At 34.0% G+C, this 16,320-nt stretch overlaps 1 protein-coding gene across 2 annotated transcripts in view; it reads right to left on the bottom strand.

Moving 5' to 3' along the window:
- Positions 1–16,320, bottom strand: part of LOC136037782 (laminin subunit beta-1-like) — a 142,588-nt gene that overhangs the window by 83,489 nt on the left and 42,779 nt on the right. For both annotated transcript variants that reach the window (XM_065720611.1, XM_065720612.1), the window contains exons 4-6: positions 7,581–7,749; positions 4,984–5,112; positions 1,530–1,917 (exon numbers count right to left, since the gene is read on the bottom strand). In XM_065720611.1, coding sequence (XP_065576683.1) covers positions 1,530–1,917; positions 4,984–5,112; positions 7,581–7,749 — 686 coding nt within the window. The remainder of the gene's footprint in view (positions 1–1,529; positions 1,918–4,983; positions 5,113–7,580; positions 7,750–16,320) is intronic.

Below are 16,320 nucleotides of genomic sequence, written 5' to 3'. Positions count from 1 at the left end.
GCAATTACAACCAAAAAAGAAGTTCCATGGATTTAAAAACCTACTAAACTATTTCAATGAAAAGATGTTGCATGACTGTTGCAATTACAACCAAAAAAAAAGTTCCATGTATTTAAAAGCCTACTAAACTATTTAAATGAAAAGATGTTGCATGACTGTTGCAGTTGCAACCTAAAAAAGAAGTACCATGTATTTAAAAGCCTACTAAACTATTTCAATGAATAGATGGTACATGACTGTTGTAATTACACCCAAAAAAGAAGTTCCATTTATTTAAAAACCTACTAAACTATTCTAATGACAAGATGTTGCATGACTTTTGCAGTTGCAACCTAAAAAACAAGTTTTGAGAATTTAAAAACCTACAAAACTTCAATTTGTTAACTTCAACTTGTTGCCGATTAACATTGGACTACTAACCCTTTTATAAACTATGCAGTCCCCCCCCCTCAATTACACTATTAGCCCAATAAACCCAATTAATACAATTGGTGGACTCACTAAACTCAGTCCATGCTCAAACCCAAAAGGCAAATTGTCTCCCAAAGAATCGCATAGAATCATATTTATGACAATTTTGGAGCCGTAAAAACATCTATAAACTATAGATACACTTCAATAAAAAAGACAATTACAGGAAGCTTGAGTTGAATAACACCAAGCAAGTGCCAAAGGCATTAACAGCTACCAAATAGAGGGAATGTTATTTGTAGTAGCTCCAAACGAAACAAGTGGCCGAGTTTCAATGAAGATTTCCCCCCGGTCTCACAGGAATTTCCCATTTGCTTATATGTGCTATCAATTAATGAGTATTGAGTTGTTGTTTAGAGAAAACTAAAAATAAGCTTTCACGTTAACGTTGTTACCAAAATCAAAACAGTAAATATTTCAAATGTTACTGCCAAATTGCAGTACAATAACTAAATGAGCGTAAATAATCAGGTAAGCACAGTACGGCTTCCAGCTAATATACTTCAATCGATAAAACAAGGAAGGGCTTGAATAGATTATGTTGGAGGAGGAACGTGCGTAGCTGTGTTGGCCTCAGGCGGCTTAGTGCTGCATTGAGTTATTATTAGCAGTAGTAGTAATGGTTTACGTTTATTTACCTTGCATATGCTGTCAATTGGTGTGTATCAAGTTTTCTTTCTTTTCCTTGTTGTTAGGAACAAAACTAAGTAGATGCTTACACCTCTAGTTTGGCACCAGAATTAGAAAAACTCAAAATATTCAAAATTTACTGTGAAATTTCACAACAAAGTTACTCATCAATTGAACGCATTAATCAGGTAAAGCCTCATTCACACGAACGCTCAGCCAGACAACATCTAGGTTAATCATTAAATACCGATCCTAATTTCCTCCTATTTTTAAGCCGCCCTGATTGACCTGAATCAATAATGGCTAGATATTTATGTCAAGCTAAACATATGTTTGGACGAGGCTTAAAGGTACACAGTATGCCTACTAGCTAATACAGTCCAATACATGAAACAAACATCTCAATAGAATAAGAGTCCTTTTCTTACGTTTGCAAGCATTTGACTGTCTTCCCACAGCTGGTCTCCATGGTAAATCATTATAAAAATCTTCACACCTCTCACAGTTCAAACCAGTTGTAAAATGCGTACACTCGCACCTTCCATGTACCATATCAGTTTCCTGTAGATCAGAGCCATCTAAAGGGAGACATCTTGACGCATGACCATAGCACGAACATGACCCACGGACAACCATTTCATAAACAGCATAGTAGTATTTCTGGTTAATATCTAGGCGATTGTCTAGCAAGTCATCACCAAGAGTGTGGAGCTTGGTGAAGTTGACACGTAAATTGGTGATTTTTAACAAATCTTGCACTTCTGGTGCGTAAGGATCTCGGATTTGAAGATTCGGAGGTAAAACTCTGAAGATTACCTAAAAATAATATACAAACAACTCAACAGTCTAGGAATAATCTTGTGTTTCGTGCATGATTTTCTTTCTTTCTATTTCTATCTTGCTTTCTCGCTCTCTCTCTCTCTCTCTTTCTCTCTCTATCTCTTTATATATTTCTGTTATTATACGAGTATATCCCATATTTACACAAACCTCGTTTGGTTTTTGTGTTTTAAATAGAATATACTATACAAATATATCTATATATATAAAAATAAGTTGTCTGTGTGTGGATCTGTGGATCAGGTGACGTCATGTTTGTCCGCATATGACGTCTGAATTATTTCACACTAATACAAAAGAAGAAAAAAACTAAAAAAGGTAAAAACTACAAAAAAACTAAAAAGAAAAAAAAACTAAAAAAGCTAAAAAACTAAAAAAAACTAAAAAAAGGTAAAAATCTAATAACTAAAAAAAAACTGAAAAAAATAAAAAAAGGCAAAAACTACAAAAAAAATAAAAACTAATAAAAAAACTAAAAAAGCTAAAAAACTAAAAAGACTAAAAAAAACCTAAAAAAAGGTAAAAAACTAAAAAAAACTAAAAACTAAAATAGAAAAAAACTAAAAAAAAGGAAAAAACTGAAAAATAAAAGAGAAAAAGAAAACTAAAAAAATATGAATAAATATATATAAAAATAAGTTGTTTGTGGATTATGTCTGTCTGTCTGTCTGTCGAGTGACGTCGTGTTTGTCCGCATATGACGTCTGAATTATTTCACACTAATACAAAAGAAGAAAAAAAACTAAAAAAGGTAAAAACTACAAAAAAAAACTAAAAAGAAAAAAAACTAAAAAAGCTAAAAAACTAAAAAAAACTAAAAAAAGGTAAAAAACTAAAAACTAAAAAAAACTGAAAAAACTAAAAAAAAGGCAAAAACTAAAAAAAAACTAAAAACTAATAAAAAAGCTAAAAAAGCTAAAAAACTAAAAAAACTAAAAAAAGGTAAAAAACAAAAAAAAACTAAAAACTAAAAAAGAAAAAACTAAAAAAAAGGAAAAAACTGAAAAATAAGAGAAAAAGAAAACTAAAAAAATATTAATAAATATAAAAAATATAAATATAAATATAATATAAATTAGCAATCAACAAAGCACCGAGACACAAATGACGACCGGGACACAGGGAGTATAAATGACGACCAGGACATAAGCAAAAAAAAAACTAAAAAAACTAAAAAAATGGTAAAAACTGCAAAAAAACTAAAAACTAATAAAAAAACTAAAAAATCTAAAAATCTAAATAAACTAAAAAAGAAAAAAAAGAAAAAAGGAAAAAAATAAAGGAGAAAAACAAAACTAAAAAACGAATGTATATACAGACCGGGACACCGGGATACAAATGACGACCGAGACACAGGGAATATAAATGACGACCGGGACACAGGGACACAACTACAATGGGGACGCCGGGGGGCACAGGGGGATATAAATGACGACCGGGACACCGGGACACAAGGAATATAAATGACGCCCGGGACACTCAAAGAGAAATCACAGACTGGAACACCGGGACACAAATGACGACCGGGACACAGGGAATATAAATGACGACCGGGACACAGGGACATAACTACAAAGGGGACGCCGGGGTGCACAGGGGGATATATAAATGACGATGGCGACTCAGGGAATGGTCGATTAGCAATCACCATCAACAAAGCTCAAGGGCAATCATTAGAATCATGAGGTATAGATCTGAATACGGATTGTTTTCCCATGGACCATTATATGTTGCATGTTCAAGAGTCCGTAAACCTGACAATCTATTTATGTGCACAGACAATGGGACAGCAAAGAATGTTGTATATTCGCAAGTTTTACGTAGTTAAAAACATATATATATATATATATATATATATATATATATATATATATATATATATATATATATCTATCTATATTCACAGGTGGGACATAGGGACACAACTACAATGGCGCGTAACTAATATGGCGCGTAACGACTTACGCGCGCGGGGGGGCTTGGGGGGGCGCGAAGCGCCCCCACCAACTAGGTGTTGGGGTGGCGCGAAGCGCCACCCCAACAGCTAGTAATATATAAAATGAATCATAGCACAAGGGGGGTGAGATTAGGGGGGAAGATCTGAGAGGAAAGGATTCACCCTGACAATGTTTCTGATAAAAATTATATGAAAAATGAAACATTGAATGACAATATATTAAAAAAAAGGCTTAATCTTTGGCCTTGGGCCAGAAATTCGATAGTAACCATAAAATATGAAGCAACAGATCCTCTTACAGCTCTTATTGAAGGATAAATTAAATTCAAAAGTTCGCTTCATTGGAGCCATGATTTTTACATATTATTTTATTTTCTTAACGTCTAGTGTAACTTCTGTGTAGTTGTGCTTAATTCACGATTTTTATTTGTTTTTCTTCTGTTTTACTGATTTAATATTTTAAAATAAGAATAGAAATTATTTTATTCTTTTCACACTTTGAACGTTTAATTTATTTTGAAATACGAGATTTTATTTTATCTAATTTAGTTTTAAAGCAATTTGTATACATTTCATATATTCTGAAACGCTTAAATATATTTTGTACTCCATTCTATTGTAGAATTTAAGAAATTAAAATAAAGCAAAAAAGACGGGTAGCACCGGAGACAACCTAATCTGTCACTCCGTGTAGCGCATCCATGCAGTTTGCACTACCAGTCTATTGGAAGTGATATTGATATTGGTTCAGCGATATTGGAAGTAATTAAGATGTATGTTTTTCCTTTATGTGTTGTGTTTAATTTAGCTTAATTCATTTTTCCCGTTGGCAAAGGCTCCTGGACAGGAGTAGAAATACTAAGATTTTTTAAAGTTTTCTTTTTTCCACGGTCTTGTTTAAATACTATACCTGTTTTTTCTTTACATATTTTCATTTGTTTAATTCTGTGAATAGAGAGGCAGTGTGATATAAGAAATTACTTAAATTCTACTGTATTAAAAATACTTTTAATCACTATTGTCACAAAACCAAGAGTCGGTCATAGCTGACAGGTTATCAACTTTTAAAATAAATGACATCTTACCTCCCCCTCAGTAGATGGCGCTACTCCTGAATATCGAGATTCGCAGACAACATCAGTTAAGTTTCTTGACGGTCCTCTAGGTACTCCAGGGAAGGAGGTAGCACAATCATAGGCAAAGTAGCGGTATATCTAAGAAAAAAAAAACTTGATGAAAGTAAAGTAAAAACTCGATAAAATTAAAGTAAAGCAAAGTAAAAATTTGAAGATTCCAATCTTCTAGCTCTCTCCTCTTTAAGTAAGAAATAGTTGCAAAATTTCTAACAATTTCATTTATGGTGGACTACTTCAACAAACTAAAACAAAATGATGTATCTGACAAAAAAGTGGCACAATCATAGACAAAGTAGTGGTATTATGAAGAGAACAACATGGTTGAAAGGATTTTCCTAGATTCTAACCCTTTCAGCATTCTAGCCCCCTCCACCAACTTGAGTATATAATAGGTAAAATGTTGGTAATGACTTTATTGCTAAGCTTTTGTGTGTGGGAATATTTCTATAAGCCAAAAACTAAAGGGCATATCTGGGAGGGAGGCAATGTAATCAAAGTAACAGTGGCGGTACAAAAAAGAAAAAATACACTAAAATAAAGTTAAAAGTAGATTAATCAGCTTTTACAGCTCCAATATTCTAGCTCCCTCTTCTTTAAGTGTAGAATAGGTATAAATTTCCCTATAATCTTACTATTTACCTATATGAAATTATTTTGGCAAGCCCAAGCAAAATGACGTATCTAAGAAGAGGGTCACACAATCACAGGCAAAGTAGCAGGATAACCCAGGACAAGAAGGAACTGAAATAAAATTAAAAGCTAATTCCTTGACTTTAAAGGCTCCAATATTCAAACTCCCTCCTCGTTAAGTCACAGAAAAGTGTAAAGTTCCTAAAAATATTTTGTTATATGTCATTATTTCAGCAAACTGAAATAATGACATGTCTGGGAAGGAAGTGGCACAATCATAGGCAAAGTAGTGGTAATTTTAAGATTAAATCATGGTCAAAATTATTTTCCTATGCTTTAACACTTTAAATATTCTAGAGCCTCCCTCCTTCTGAAGTACATAAGTGGATGTTGCTAATAAGTTTATTTTTTATTTGCGAGGGAGTATTTCGAAAAGCTGGAAACTAAAAGAACTATCTGGGAAGCCGTTCAATCATAGTAACAGTCGAGGCATAAAAAAAGAAAAAAAAAAGAAATTAAAGTAAAGTTAAACGTAAATTCTTCTACTTTAACGACTCCAGTATTCTACCTCCCTCCCATTGAAGTACAAATTAGGTGTACGATTCTCAATAATCTTATTGTTTATGTATGTGAAATTGTCAGGGAGGTAGTATAATCATAGGCAAACAAGCGGTATACCTAGAATAAGAATAAGGCTAAAATAAAATTAAAAGCAACCTCCTTGACTTTAATGCTCCCTCCTCTTTATGCACTAAATAGGCAAAGTTCCAGTAATTTCATTGTTTAATGGTGTTGGACTATTTCAAAAAACTGAGACAAAATTATGAATATGGAAAGGAAGATGCACAATCATTTAAGAGTAATTTTTAAAAAGTATTTTCATTTTTAAGAGTAATTTTAATTTTTAAAGAGAATATTTTTGAGAGTAAAAAATAGTTAGAAATGTTTTCCTCGAAAGTAACCCTTTCAGTATTCTAACCCAAACCTAACTCAACGTAGATAACTGCTGGTGATGGACACTGTATATGTGTTCGAAATATCCAGTTAAAAAATTTTATATTTGTTTCACTGTCAATTAAAAGGTTTCATCCCTATTTTGAACTGTTATAATATCCTTCCTCAAGAGTATAATAGGTATGTTACTAATAACTTTATTGCTTATATGCGTAGGAATATTACGATAAGCCAAAAATTAAAGCTCGTATCTAAGAAGAAAGCCGTACAATCATAGAAAAAGCAGCAGTGTAATAGAGAAAAAATAGTGAAGCTAAAATAAGGTTAAAAATAAATTCTTTGACACTAGTTATTTCAATATTAGAGCCCCCTCCTCTTCAAAAACCTAATAGATACAATGTTGTAAATCATTTTGTTTTTTTTTATTTCATCAAAACCAAACAAGGACGCATCTAGAATGTTTCCAAAACGAGCAGTAAATTGAAAAATATTCATATTGGGCTTTTTAATCATTGATTTAGCTTCCAGAGGCATATTTGCCACTGCTATAAAGGGTGTAATAGTACAGACTTACCTTCCAGTTAGAAAGGTATAATAGAGGTTAGACAACAGGATTGGAGAGAGGTGGAAAATAGGCTAAGGGTGTAATAGCACAGACTTACCTTCCAGCTATTACCCAAATCATCTGCACAGTGTGCAAGATGTGTAATAGCACAGACTTACCTTCCAGCTATTACCCAAGATCTGCACAGTGTGCACCCGTTTTCTATCTGTACCTGTTTTGAATAAACATCCTCATCTTTCAATTTTCCTATTTTCAATAAACTTATTTATCTTCCAATTTTCCCTAAGAGGGAAAATCTTGTCTTTTTTAATCTATTGTAGAAAGGTATAATAGAGGTTAGACAACAGGATTGGAGAGAGATGGAAAATAGGCTAAGGGTGTAAAAGCACAGACTTACCTTCCAGCTATTACCAAAATCATAAGATCTTTCAACAAACATCGCTGCTGGGCGGAAGGTCTTGAAAGTCATAATTAAATGAGTGAAGTGGAATTCTGCTTCCAAGTCAAGCTGAATGCTGACTTCCTCCTTGCCATTTTCTGATTGCCACCATGATCGTTTCCTCGTACTGCAATAATAAAAGCATAAAAAGAATAAAAATATAAATTATTATAATTACAAATAATAACAAAAATGACTAGTACGGTGATTATCACTATGAATGAGTGCCTGGAGAAATCTAGAGTAAACAGGAACTAGGTAAACAGGATCTATCTAGAGAATCTAGAAATCTAGAAAAACAGGAAATCTACAGTAAACTAGGTAAATCTAGAAATCTAGAAAAACAGGATATCTAGAGTAAACTAGGTAAATCTAGAAATCTAGAAATCTAGAAAAACAGGAAATCTAGAGTAAACTAGGTAAATCTAGAAATCTAGAAATCTAGAAAAACAGGATATCTAGAGTAAACTAGGTAAATCTAGAAATCTAGAAAAACAGGAAATCTAGAGTAAACTAGGTAAATCTAGAAATCTAGAAACCTAGAAAAACAGGATATCTAGAGTAAACTAGGTAAACAGGAAGAGCGTGCAAAAGCAAAGGGTGCTGGCCCCCAGCCCCCATTGCACCTCCTGGCTGAGGATCCATGAAACGGAGATCAGAACCGCCGGGAGTCTAGTGTCGCATCTTTTACATTTTTTTCCACCAGGGTAAGCCACCCAGCAGTCTGTTGGCTTCGCGATATGAGTTTTATCAAAACTTTAAAGACAGATTATAACTAAAAATCACATTTACATCTTTTGATGTTCCATGCGTCTACTATCTTGTGCAAGCCTCTTTTTATAATATGGCTTCTATACTTACACCTAATATAATCGAAATATGTTATTTTATTTAAAAAAAGGACTAAATACATATTTCTTGAATTAAGTTACATAAGTCATTATTTAGATTTTTTAGGAAAAAGGCAAGATTAGAAAAAAAACTCTATTTGTTTTCATTTATTTGATTTGGTTGAGAGTAAAATGGTTGCAGTCGTCTTTTATTAGGCGATTTGTTGGCTTCCCTCAGCGGTTTTTATGATAGATTAATTTTTTACGTAATTTGTAAATAAATCTATTCAGTTCAGTTCCAACAAAATTGAGTTCTAGCTACAGCCTGCCTCCTCCGTGGACTCTTAAGAAGAAGAATAGGGACAGTTGCAGCTTAAAGCACACTTTGACTTGACACTTCAGAGCCCCCAGCATCTGAAAAACCATTTGATCTTCTTGAGAGGTTCAGAGTGCATGCATTTGTACTATTATATTATTTATACAATTATCTTATAAATTGTCCGAAAAAGTTATTAAAGTCTTGGACAACTATAATCATATTCTTAGACGGAGTTAGTAGTGAGAAAGTGGATTTAGATTACTTATTGTCTGCTAAATGTTGTTGTTCAATATATTGTATACAAAAAAGTAATTTTAAATGTTTATATATTGATGCCATATAAATTTGTTATTTTATCTTCTTCACTGATGGGCTATCAAGCTATTGCGTGATAAATTTTTCTCACAGCTAAAATGAAAGGAAGCAGTAAAACCCATAACTATATTTACTTCACGCCAGTGGGTGATAATTAGTTTGTTTTTTTTTATATAAAAACGGAGAAGCAAACCAAAGAAAGAAACGCAGCCAATTCTATTCTAGACTTTTACTCAAGACCTGAAATTGCTTCCCAGAGTGTATGGATTCTCCCTGTCATAAAGAATGATTATAATAGTAATAGAAAAAAATTAGACTGAGACCTGAATAAGCAAAATGGTATGTCCAATATTTTGGCTGTAAGGACAACATGTGAAAAGATGAATCTTAAATAAGAATCTTTACGTGAGCCTGGTCGTCCCAGTGGCGCTAATTAACGAAATTGTAGGGAGGGGAATAAACTTCAAAAATCTAAGAAGGGGGGCAGTTTTGTTGTTGTTTTTTCCAATTTGTTCAATGAAAACACCACAAAAGCCATTTTTACTGAAAATACCATAAATTGATTTTTTTTTTTAGATCTAGCTGGGGGGGCAGACATCTACCCCTCCTCCATAGAATTGAAGCCGCTGACCGCCCCACTTACATTTCCATACGAACAGGAACGAATACTTGGTTTAGTGTAAACGATCGGCTTTCCGATAAGCATTCCTTAAGTATTTCTTAAAGACAGTATTTCTTAAAGATAGTATTTTATTAAAGATAAGTAGTTATTATTCAAGCTTTATTTTTATAAAATATGGGTGATATATTAAATATTATTTACATATTAGATAAATAAAATACATTACATGAACAGAATACTAAACAAGTAAATTTGTTTACATTAAATATTAAACTATATATTAAATAAATAAAATATAGGTGAATAAAATTTTCAGACATTTCTATGTTTGGTATCTGAACCGACTTTCAAAACTTTCCTTCACTTGACTCTCCTGTTTCCTTAAATATCAATGAAAGTTTGAATCCAAAGCGATTGCTTCCCTCCAATAGCAGAAAGTTCGCAGTTCCAGACTTAAACCTCTTTGACAAAAAATATATACAGAATGCGTAATTGCTAGACTAGAAATTTATTTTTAATTAGCCAAACCTCATTCAAAAGGCTGAGAAAATCGAAAGGGTTTAGAAGAGCGGAGGATTAAAGTATGATATTTTTTCCGTTATGTCATGAATAATACTCAAACAGTGGCCGGTGTTAAATTCTGCTTATTTTGGGTTTAATGTTACCCTTCACTTTCATAATAAAAACGTAGACCAGAAATACTCCCAGAAATCATAAGGGAGTAGATATTATTTTCACATTTTTGATGCATTTTTAGATGTTTCTTTTGTATTCCCCGAAACCATCCCCAACAAAAATCCTGGTTACAGCCCTGGGGATTGTATGTTCTATCTTCACCCTATTCGTCTCTCCCTTAAAACTAATTTTCTATTTATTTCATGGCTCAATGAGAGCTGGGACAGGACGTTTTGGCATTAAAATGCGTATCTCCCTCCCTGCGGAGGGGGGAATTATTTTCTGCGGGGGTATTTTCCACGGGATTTGGTGTTTTCAGAGGGGTATTTTCCGGGGAGAGGTATTTCCCGGAGGGATAAACGCCTAGAACAAATTCAACCCACCAGGAAATTAAAGGAGGTGGTGGTTCCATTCTTATTCGCGGTAAATGTTGCTGGTTCTTACGTTTTGTTTTTTAGGTTTTATCTATTCAAACATAGCAGTAGGACTATTTATGATTTTTATGTTCGCAGTGCTGAGTTCATAGTGTAATTTTAAGGGAGCTTCTTCTTGGGTTATCAATTGTAGAAATATTTTTTTAAAAAGCATGAAAATATAAAAAATCCGCATTGGGTGGATTTATGCGGGGGGGGGGGGTATTTTCTGCGGCTGGTGTTTTCCACGTATTATTTTCTAGGGGGGTTATTTTCTGCGGGAAGCATTTACCAGGGGGAAGTGCAGAATTCACAGTGTAATTTTAAGGGAGCTTCTTCTTGGGATATCAATTGTAGAAATATTTCCAAAAAAGCACGGAAATTTAAAAATCAGGGGCAGTTTCAGCTTAAAACACACTTTAACTTAAAGCTCAAGATCGATCAATAAAAAAAATCATCTGATTCTCCTCAGAGCTTTGAAGTGCATATACGACTTATACACACAATTAAATTATGAGCTATGTGGAAAAGTTGTTAAAGTTGTCTGGCAGTTTCAGCTTAAAACACACTTTAACTTAAAGCTCAAGATCGATCAATAAAAAAAATCATCTGATTCTCCTCAGAGCTTTGAAGTGCATATACGACTTATACACACAATTAAATTATGACCTATGTGGAAAAGTTGTTAAAGTTGTCATCAAGTTGTCATCAAAGTTGTCATCATCTATGTGGAAAAGTTGTTGAAGTCGTCAAGACCTTTCCATCGGAAAGGTCTTCAAGTTGAAAGTCATCAAGACCTTTCCATCGGAAAAATTACATCATTCAATATTCTGTTGATAAAACGAAGCAATTGAAAAAATAGACACTAATGTCATCTTCATATTATATGCCATCGCAATGACGCAATCGCAATTATATCGCAATGACGATTGCGATTGCGTGATACATTTTTCTCACAGCCAAAACGAAATGATACATAAATATCTTTTACACATATTCAATAACATGTAGTTCACACCAGAAGGTTCTAAATATTTTTTTTTCTTTTACTGAAACAAACAAAGATAGAAACGTAGCAATTTTTTTCTAAGACTGTGAAACATAAAAAACGTTATTAAGCGTTTCAACTACCACGTTTTAACTCTTCGTGTTTGTGGTTTCAAAAGTGCTGATGACAATAACCTAAAAAATGTAAATACTTACAAAAGTTTTTTTTTCAGTCTTGGAAAAATTGTTATGTTTCTTTCTTTTTAACCCCCCCCCCCCACCAACTTATTACCTAAAAAATGTAAATACTTAAAAAAAATTTCAGTCTTGGAAAAAAGTGTTATGTTTCTTTCTTTTTACCCCCCCCCCCACCAACTTATTACCTACAAAATGTAAATACTTGAAAGTTTTTTTTTCAGTCTTGGAAAAAATTGTTATGTTTCTTTCTTTTACCCCCCCCCCAAACTTACTTATTAAAACCATTGCTTTAGACACGTAAATGTAGGCACGGGGCGCAATACTTTACGTGTAACGTAGAAACAACAAATTTATAAACAACACTTTAAAAAATGTTTTGATCAACAACATTCTATAAACAAACAACAAAATCTATAAATGACTTGCAACTCTATGCGACAGTGAAGACGAAGGGCATTCCCTCCCCAAAATTTGTTTTGTCGTTGAAAAGATCGTCAAAGAATAACTTTTTTTGTATTTTCATTGAAAAAAATAGCTCCACCCCCAGATTTTGCAAAGTGAGCATTTGCCCCTCCCTTCTCCTTCCTACATCTCCGTCAATTGACATGTAACTATATATCTAACTATAAATTCAACATTTCTTTTGCAATTAGAAGACAGAGAAGGCTGTGTCACCTTCATTGGAAATTCAATTTACATTTAGGTAAGACTTAAGAAGAGAATTTAAATCTCAAGACCTTGAATGAACCCTGTTATTGAACTCTCTCAGAAAAATCTAGGGAATGACCCGGAATTTAGTTATTTTGCTTTGTATAAATATCTTAGTTCTATTTTAATACCTCATTATTTCTACTGATTACGATCGCTGTATTGATCGAAATATCTAGATTTTTGTACCCGTTTTTACTCTCTAAATAAATGGACTTATCCCCACTTGAACGTTTATTTGTTTATACTGAACAAGATAGCCCCTTTGATCAAATGTCTTTGGGAGGAAATGTACGCGGGAGGGGAGGGTAGTTGCCTTCCAATCACTTTCAACTCTTAAAAATGGCACTAGAATTTTCACTTTCAAATCAGATGAGCCTCTTCCGAAGTTTCTACGAAAAATCCTTCCATACGAAGTGCCTCGGTGAAAAAAAGTGCGCAAAATGCACAGAGCGAAGTGTACCCACTTCGCTCTTTACTTAGGAAGCGCTATTCCACTGAATATGATGTCCTAACGAATAAAAACATATAGCTCAAAGTATTTATTTTTAGTTTTTCAAAATTACAGGTATAAATTAATGATATTATCTATAAATTATTATACCATAATAAGTTTTAATAATTCTAATTGTTACTCAACATAAAAATTCAAGTAGGCTTACGATTAATCTGCCATAGAGAATCAAACAAACAGACAGCCAATTCGGCGAAATGCAGGGAGGGGAGAATTTAAAACCGATATGTTCAAGATATACAAAAGGATATTCTGAAAATCTAGAGGAGGGAAGCAATTATTTTCACTAAATTGAAAAAAACGTATCTTTTCATGCATTTTAAGGGCCCTATAAGCTCATACATAAAACCAATCCGACAAAATATTCAAAGTAATGATCAACACAAAAAAATACTAAGGTAATAACTCCTTACAGAGAGTTAACTTTCCTACCAGCCATTCAACAGCCCAAAACCTCTGGCAAAAAAAAATATTACCATTGGGTTGGGTTACATTATATAAAAGTATAGTTGACCATATTTAGTTCACTATAATATATAGGTCTATACAGGGGTGTCTCAAAGGGGATGAGCGGAAGGGGGGTGAATCACTCCCTTGGGTTTTTACAATGTCATATAAGTCGTTTATTTCGGCCTCATTGAGGTCCCAGGCGATCAATTCTGAGACACTAAGTAGTATTCCCTTTTGAAAACACTTATGCATTTTCAAACTTCTCGGTACAGAAATGGCTAATTTCGATAAATATCCGCTTCAATTGTAAAAATCAAATACCGAATTCACATGTGAATAGGGTAGAGTCGTTTAAATTAAACCAGGTTTAAGGGAGTTGGACTGGTAGCTACTCATTCCGTAAAAACCTGCTTATGCCCGCGTACGGTTTGTTTTTGTCAGGTCATTCAGATCTACTTCATACTTTTTGTGAAGTCATTTAAGTCGTCATTTTTGGCCTTATGCAGTTCCCAGGTGCTCAATTCAGTAAGAGACAGTCTACGTTGCATTTTCCTTATCCCGAGAAGACTTTTGGATTTTCAGACTTCCAGTAGAGAAATGGTTGATTTTAGCCTTGCTGAGCTTCAGTCGTAGAAATCAAAAACTGAATTTGCATATAAGTAGAATAGAATCGCTTCATTTTATCGTTTATTTCTTCTTTTAAATAATCTCGGATTTAAACAGAATATTTTAAATTAAACCAGGCTTAAACGGACTGGTCTTGTAGCCAAAGAACAGGCCTTAAAAATCAGTTTATGCTCGCATTTGATTTATTTCTCTCTGATGGTTTAGTAGTTTGGGAGAATTCAACTGAAGCCTGACAAGTTCATATGAACAAACAAAAAGCAAGAGACAAGGTTACACACATGGATTTTTCGGTTTAACTTTGACTGCAAGTGGAAAAAAAGGCAAAAAGTTTTCAAAACAATAGAGACGTAATTAGAATTCAAAGAAAAGGAGCCCCATGAGACCCTTTCAAAGCAAGTGTATACAGATAATGAAAATAACTTGATTACAATACGAGGTTGAGAGGCATACAACGCTTGAGAAGGACAAGCAAGACTCGGCTATGAACCCAGAATTCTTCCCCTGGGACAGGAGTGTTTTTGAAGACTCTGGGATAGCTAATTCAAGTCAGGAGGTAAGTTTTTACCTGGGATGAAAGTAATGAGCATCACTAAAACTTATAACGAACAGAAATTAGATGAGAAATTATTCCAGATGTGTGTCTCCGTCTCTTTACGGTAACTTCGGTGTTACGCCATCGATCAACACAGATTATGAGAGGGAGTCAAATACAGGGAGATACATTTCCGATCAAACACTGAACAAGGTATTTCTTAAATGTTTTACCAAGCTCGAATACATTACATCATTAGTTGTTGGTTCCAATAAAATTGTTAAGACTGTCTGGGAGTCAAACATAGTCATCATGTTCAGTGTTTGAGCTGTGTAACAGTCGATTTAACTGAAGAACTTCAATTTCAACGATTAGAGGAGTTGTAGTCGAAAGCTGCAGTGACGATTTTGAAAGTGTAGTTCACAAGGGTCCAGCAATAAGGAAGCCAATCTCTAGTGAAAACGAAAGGAAGTGCCTTATTTCATGTGGTGTTAATCAACCAAATTTGACTGTCCTCCCAGTTGATCCTTCAATATGAAAAATGAAACATTGGAGTTTTCATCCGGGATGGTATGAGGATTACCAGCTCTTAGAACACAATATTGCGATAGATGCTACCTTCTGCTTCCTGTGTTTCCTTTTCTTTAGTGATCCCAGGAGCAACAGATTCGAAAAAGTTTGGGCGGAAGTCGTTCTGCGGCAAGGGCATAAACCGAAGAGCAAATAAAAGGCAGAAAAATGAAAACTGGTTTGTTAACAATTTGCCGAGAAATGCCGCAATTGATTTTTGACTAAATTCCTTATGTTGTTGGCGAATGAAAAGGACCTCACCGATGCCACTGATTCCTTATGTTGTTGGCGAATGAAAAGGACCTCACCGATGCCACTGATTCCTTATGTTGTTGGCGAATGAAAAGGACCTCGGCGATGCCACTGATTCCCTATGTTGTTGGAGAATGAAAAGGACCTCACCGATGCCACTGATTCCTTATGTTGTTGGCGAATGAAAAGGAACTCACCGATGCCACTGATTCCTTATGTTGTTGGTGAATGAAAAGGACCTCACCGATGCCACTAACTTAAAAAAGATTGCCCCGCGGTGGTCCAAGTTGAAAAACAGGCGAATGGAAACAGAGATATCCTTAGTTACGCTTGGTGCATTCCGTTTTAGCTTTATCTTTGTCTTCGTAAATAAGTATAAGTTTTAGAAGGTTAATTATAAAAAATTTTCATGAGTAGTATAATTTGACCTAGGAGTCGTTTAAATGATGGGATCTCCCAACCCCCGGCCTTGGCACTCCGAGCTACCCCTGGGCTAATAATAAATATATACATACCGTAAGTAAATTATTTTTTCTCTTTTCTTTTTACATGATCTAGAAAATTTACAATCTATAGACGTGTTTACCAAGTCAATATTTCTATGGAATTTGAAACTATGCTAATGAATTGCTGAAAGAAATCCCTATGTTAGAGTAGTATGGATTCATTTTGCTAGGTCAATCTTA

This window comes from Artemia franciscana, chromosome 17 (assembly GCF_032884065.1).
Source record: "Artemia franciscana chromosome 17, ASM3288406v1, whole genome shotgun sequence".
Taxonomy (NCBI): domain Eukaryota; kingdom Metazoa; phylum Arthropoda; class Branchiopoda; order Anostraca; family Artemiidae; genus Artemia; species Artemia franciscana.
The sequence above is the reverse complement of the archived record's forward strand: the minus strand, read 5'-3'. Positions and strand labels throughout refer to the sequence as shown.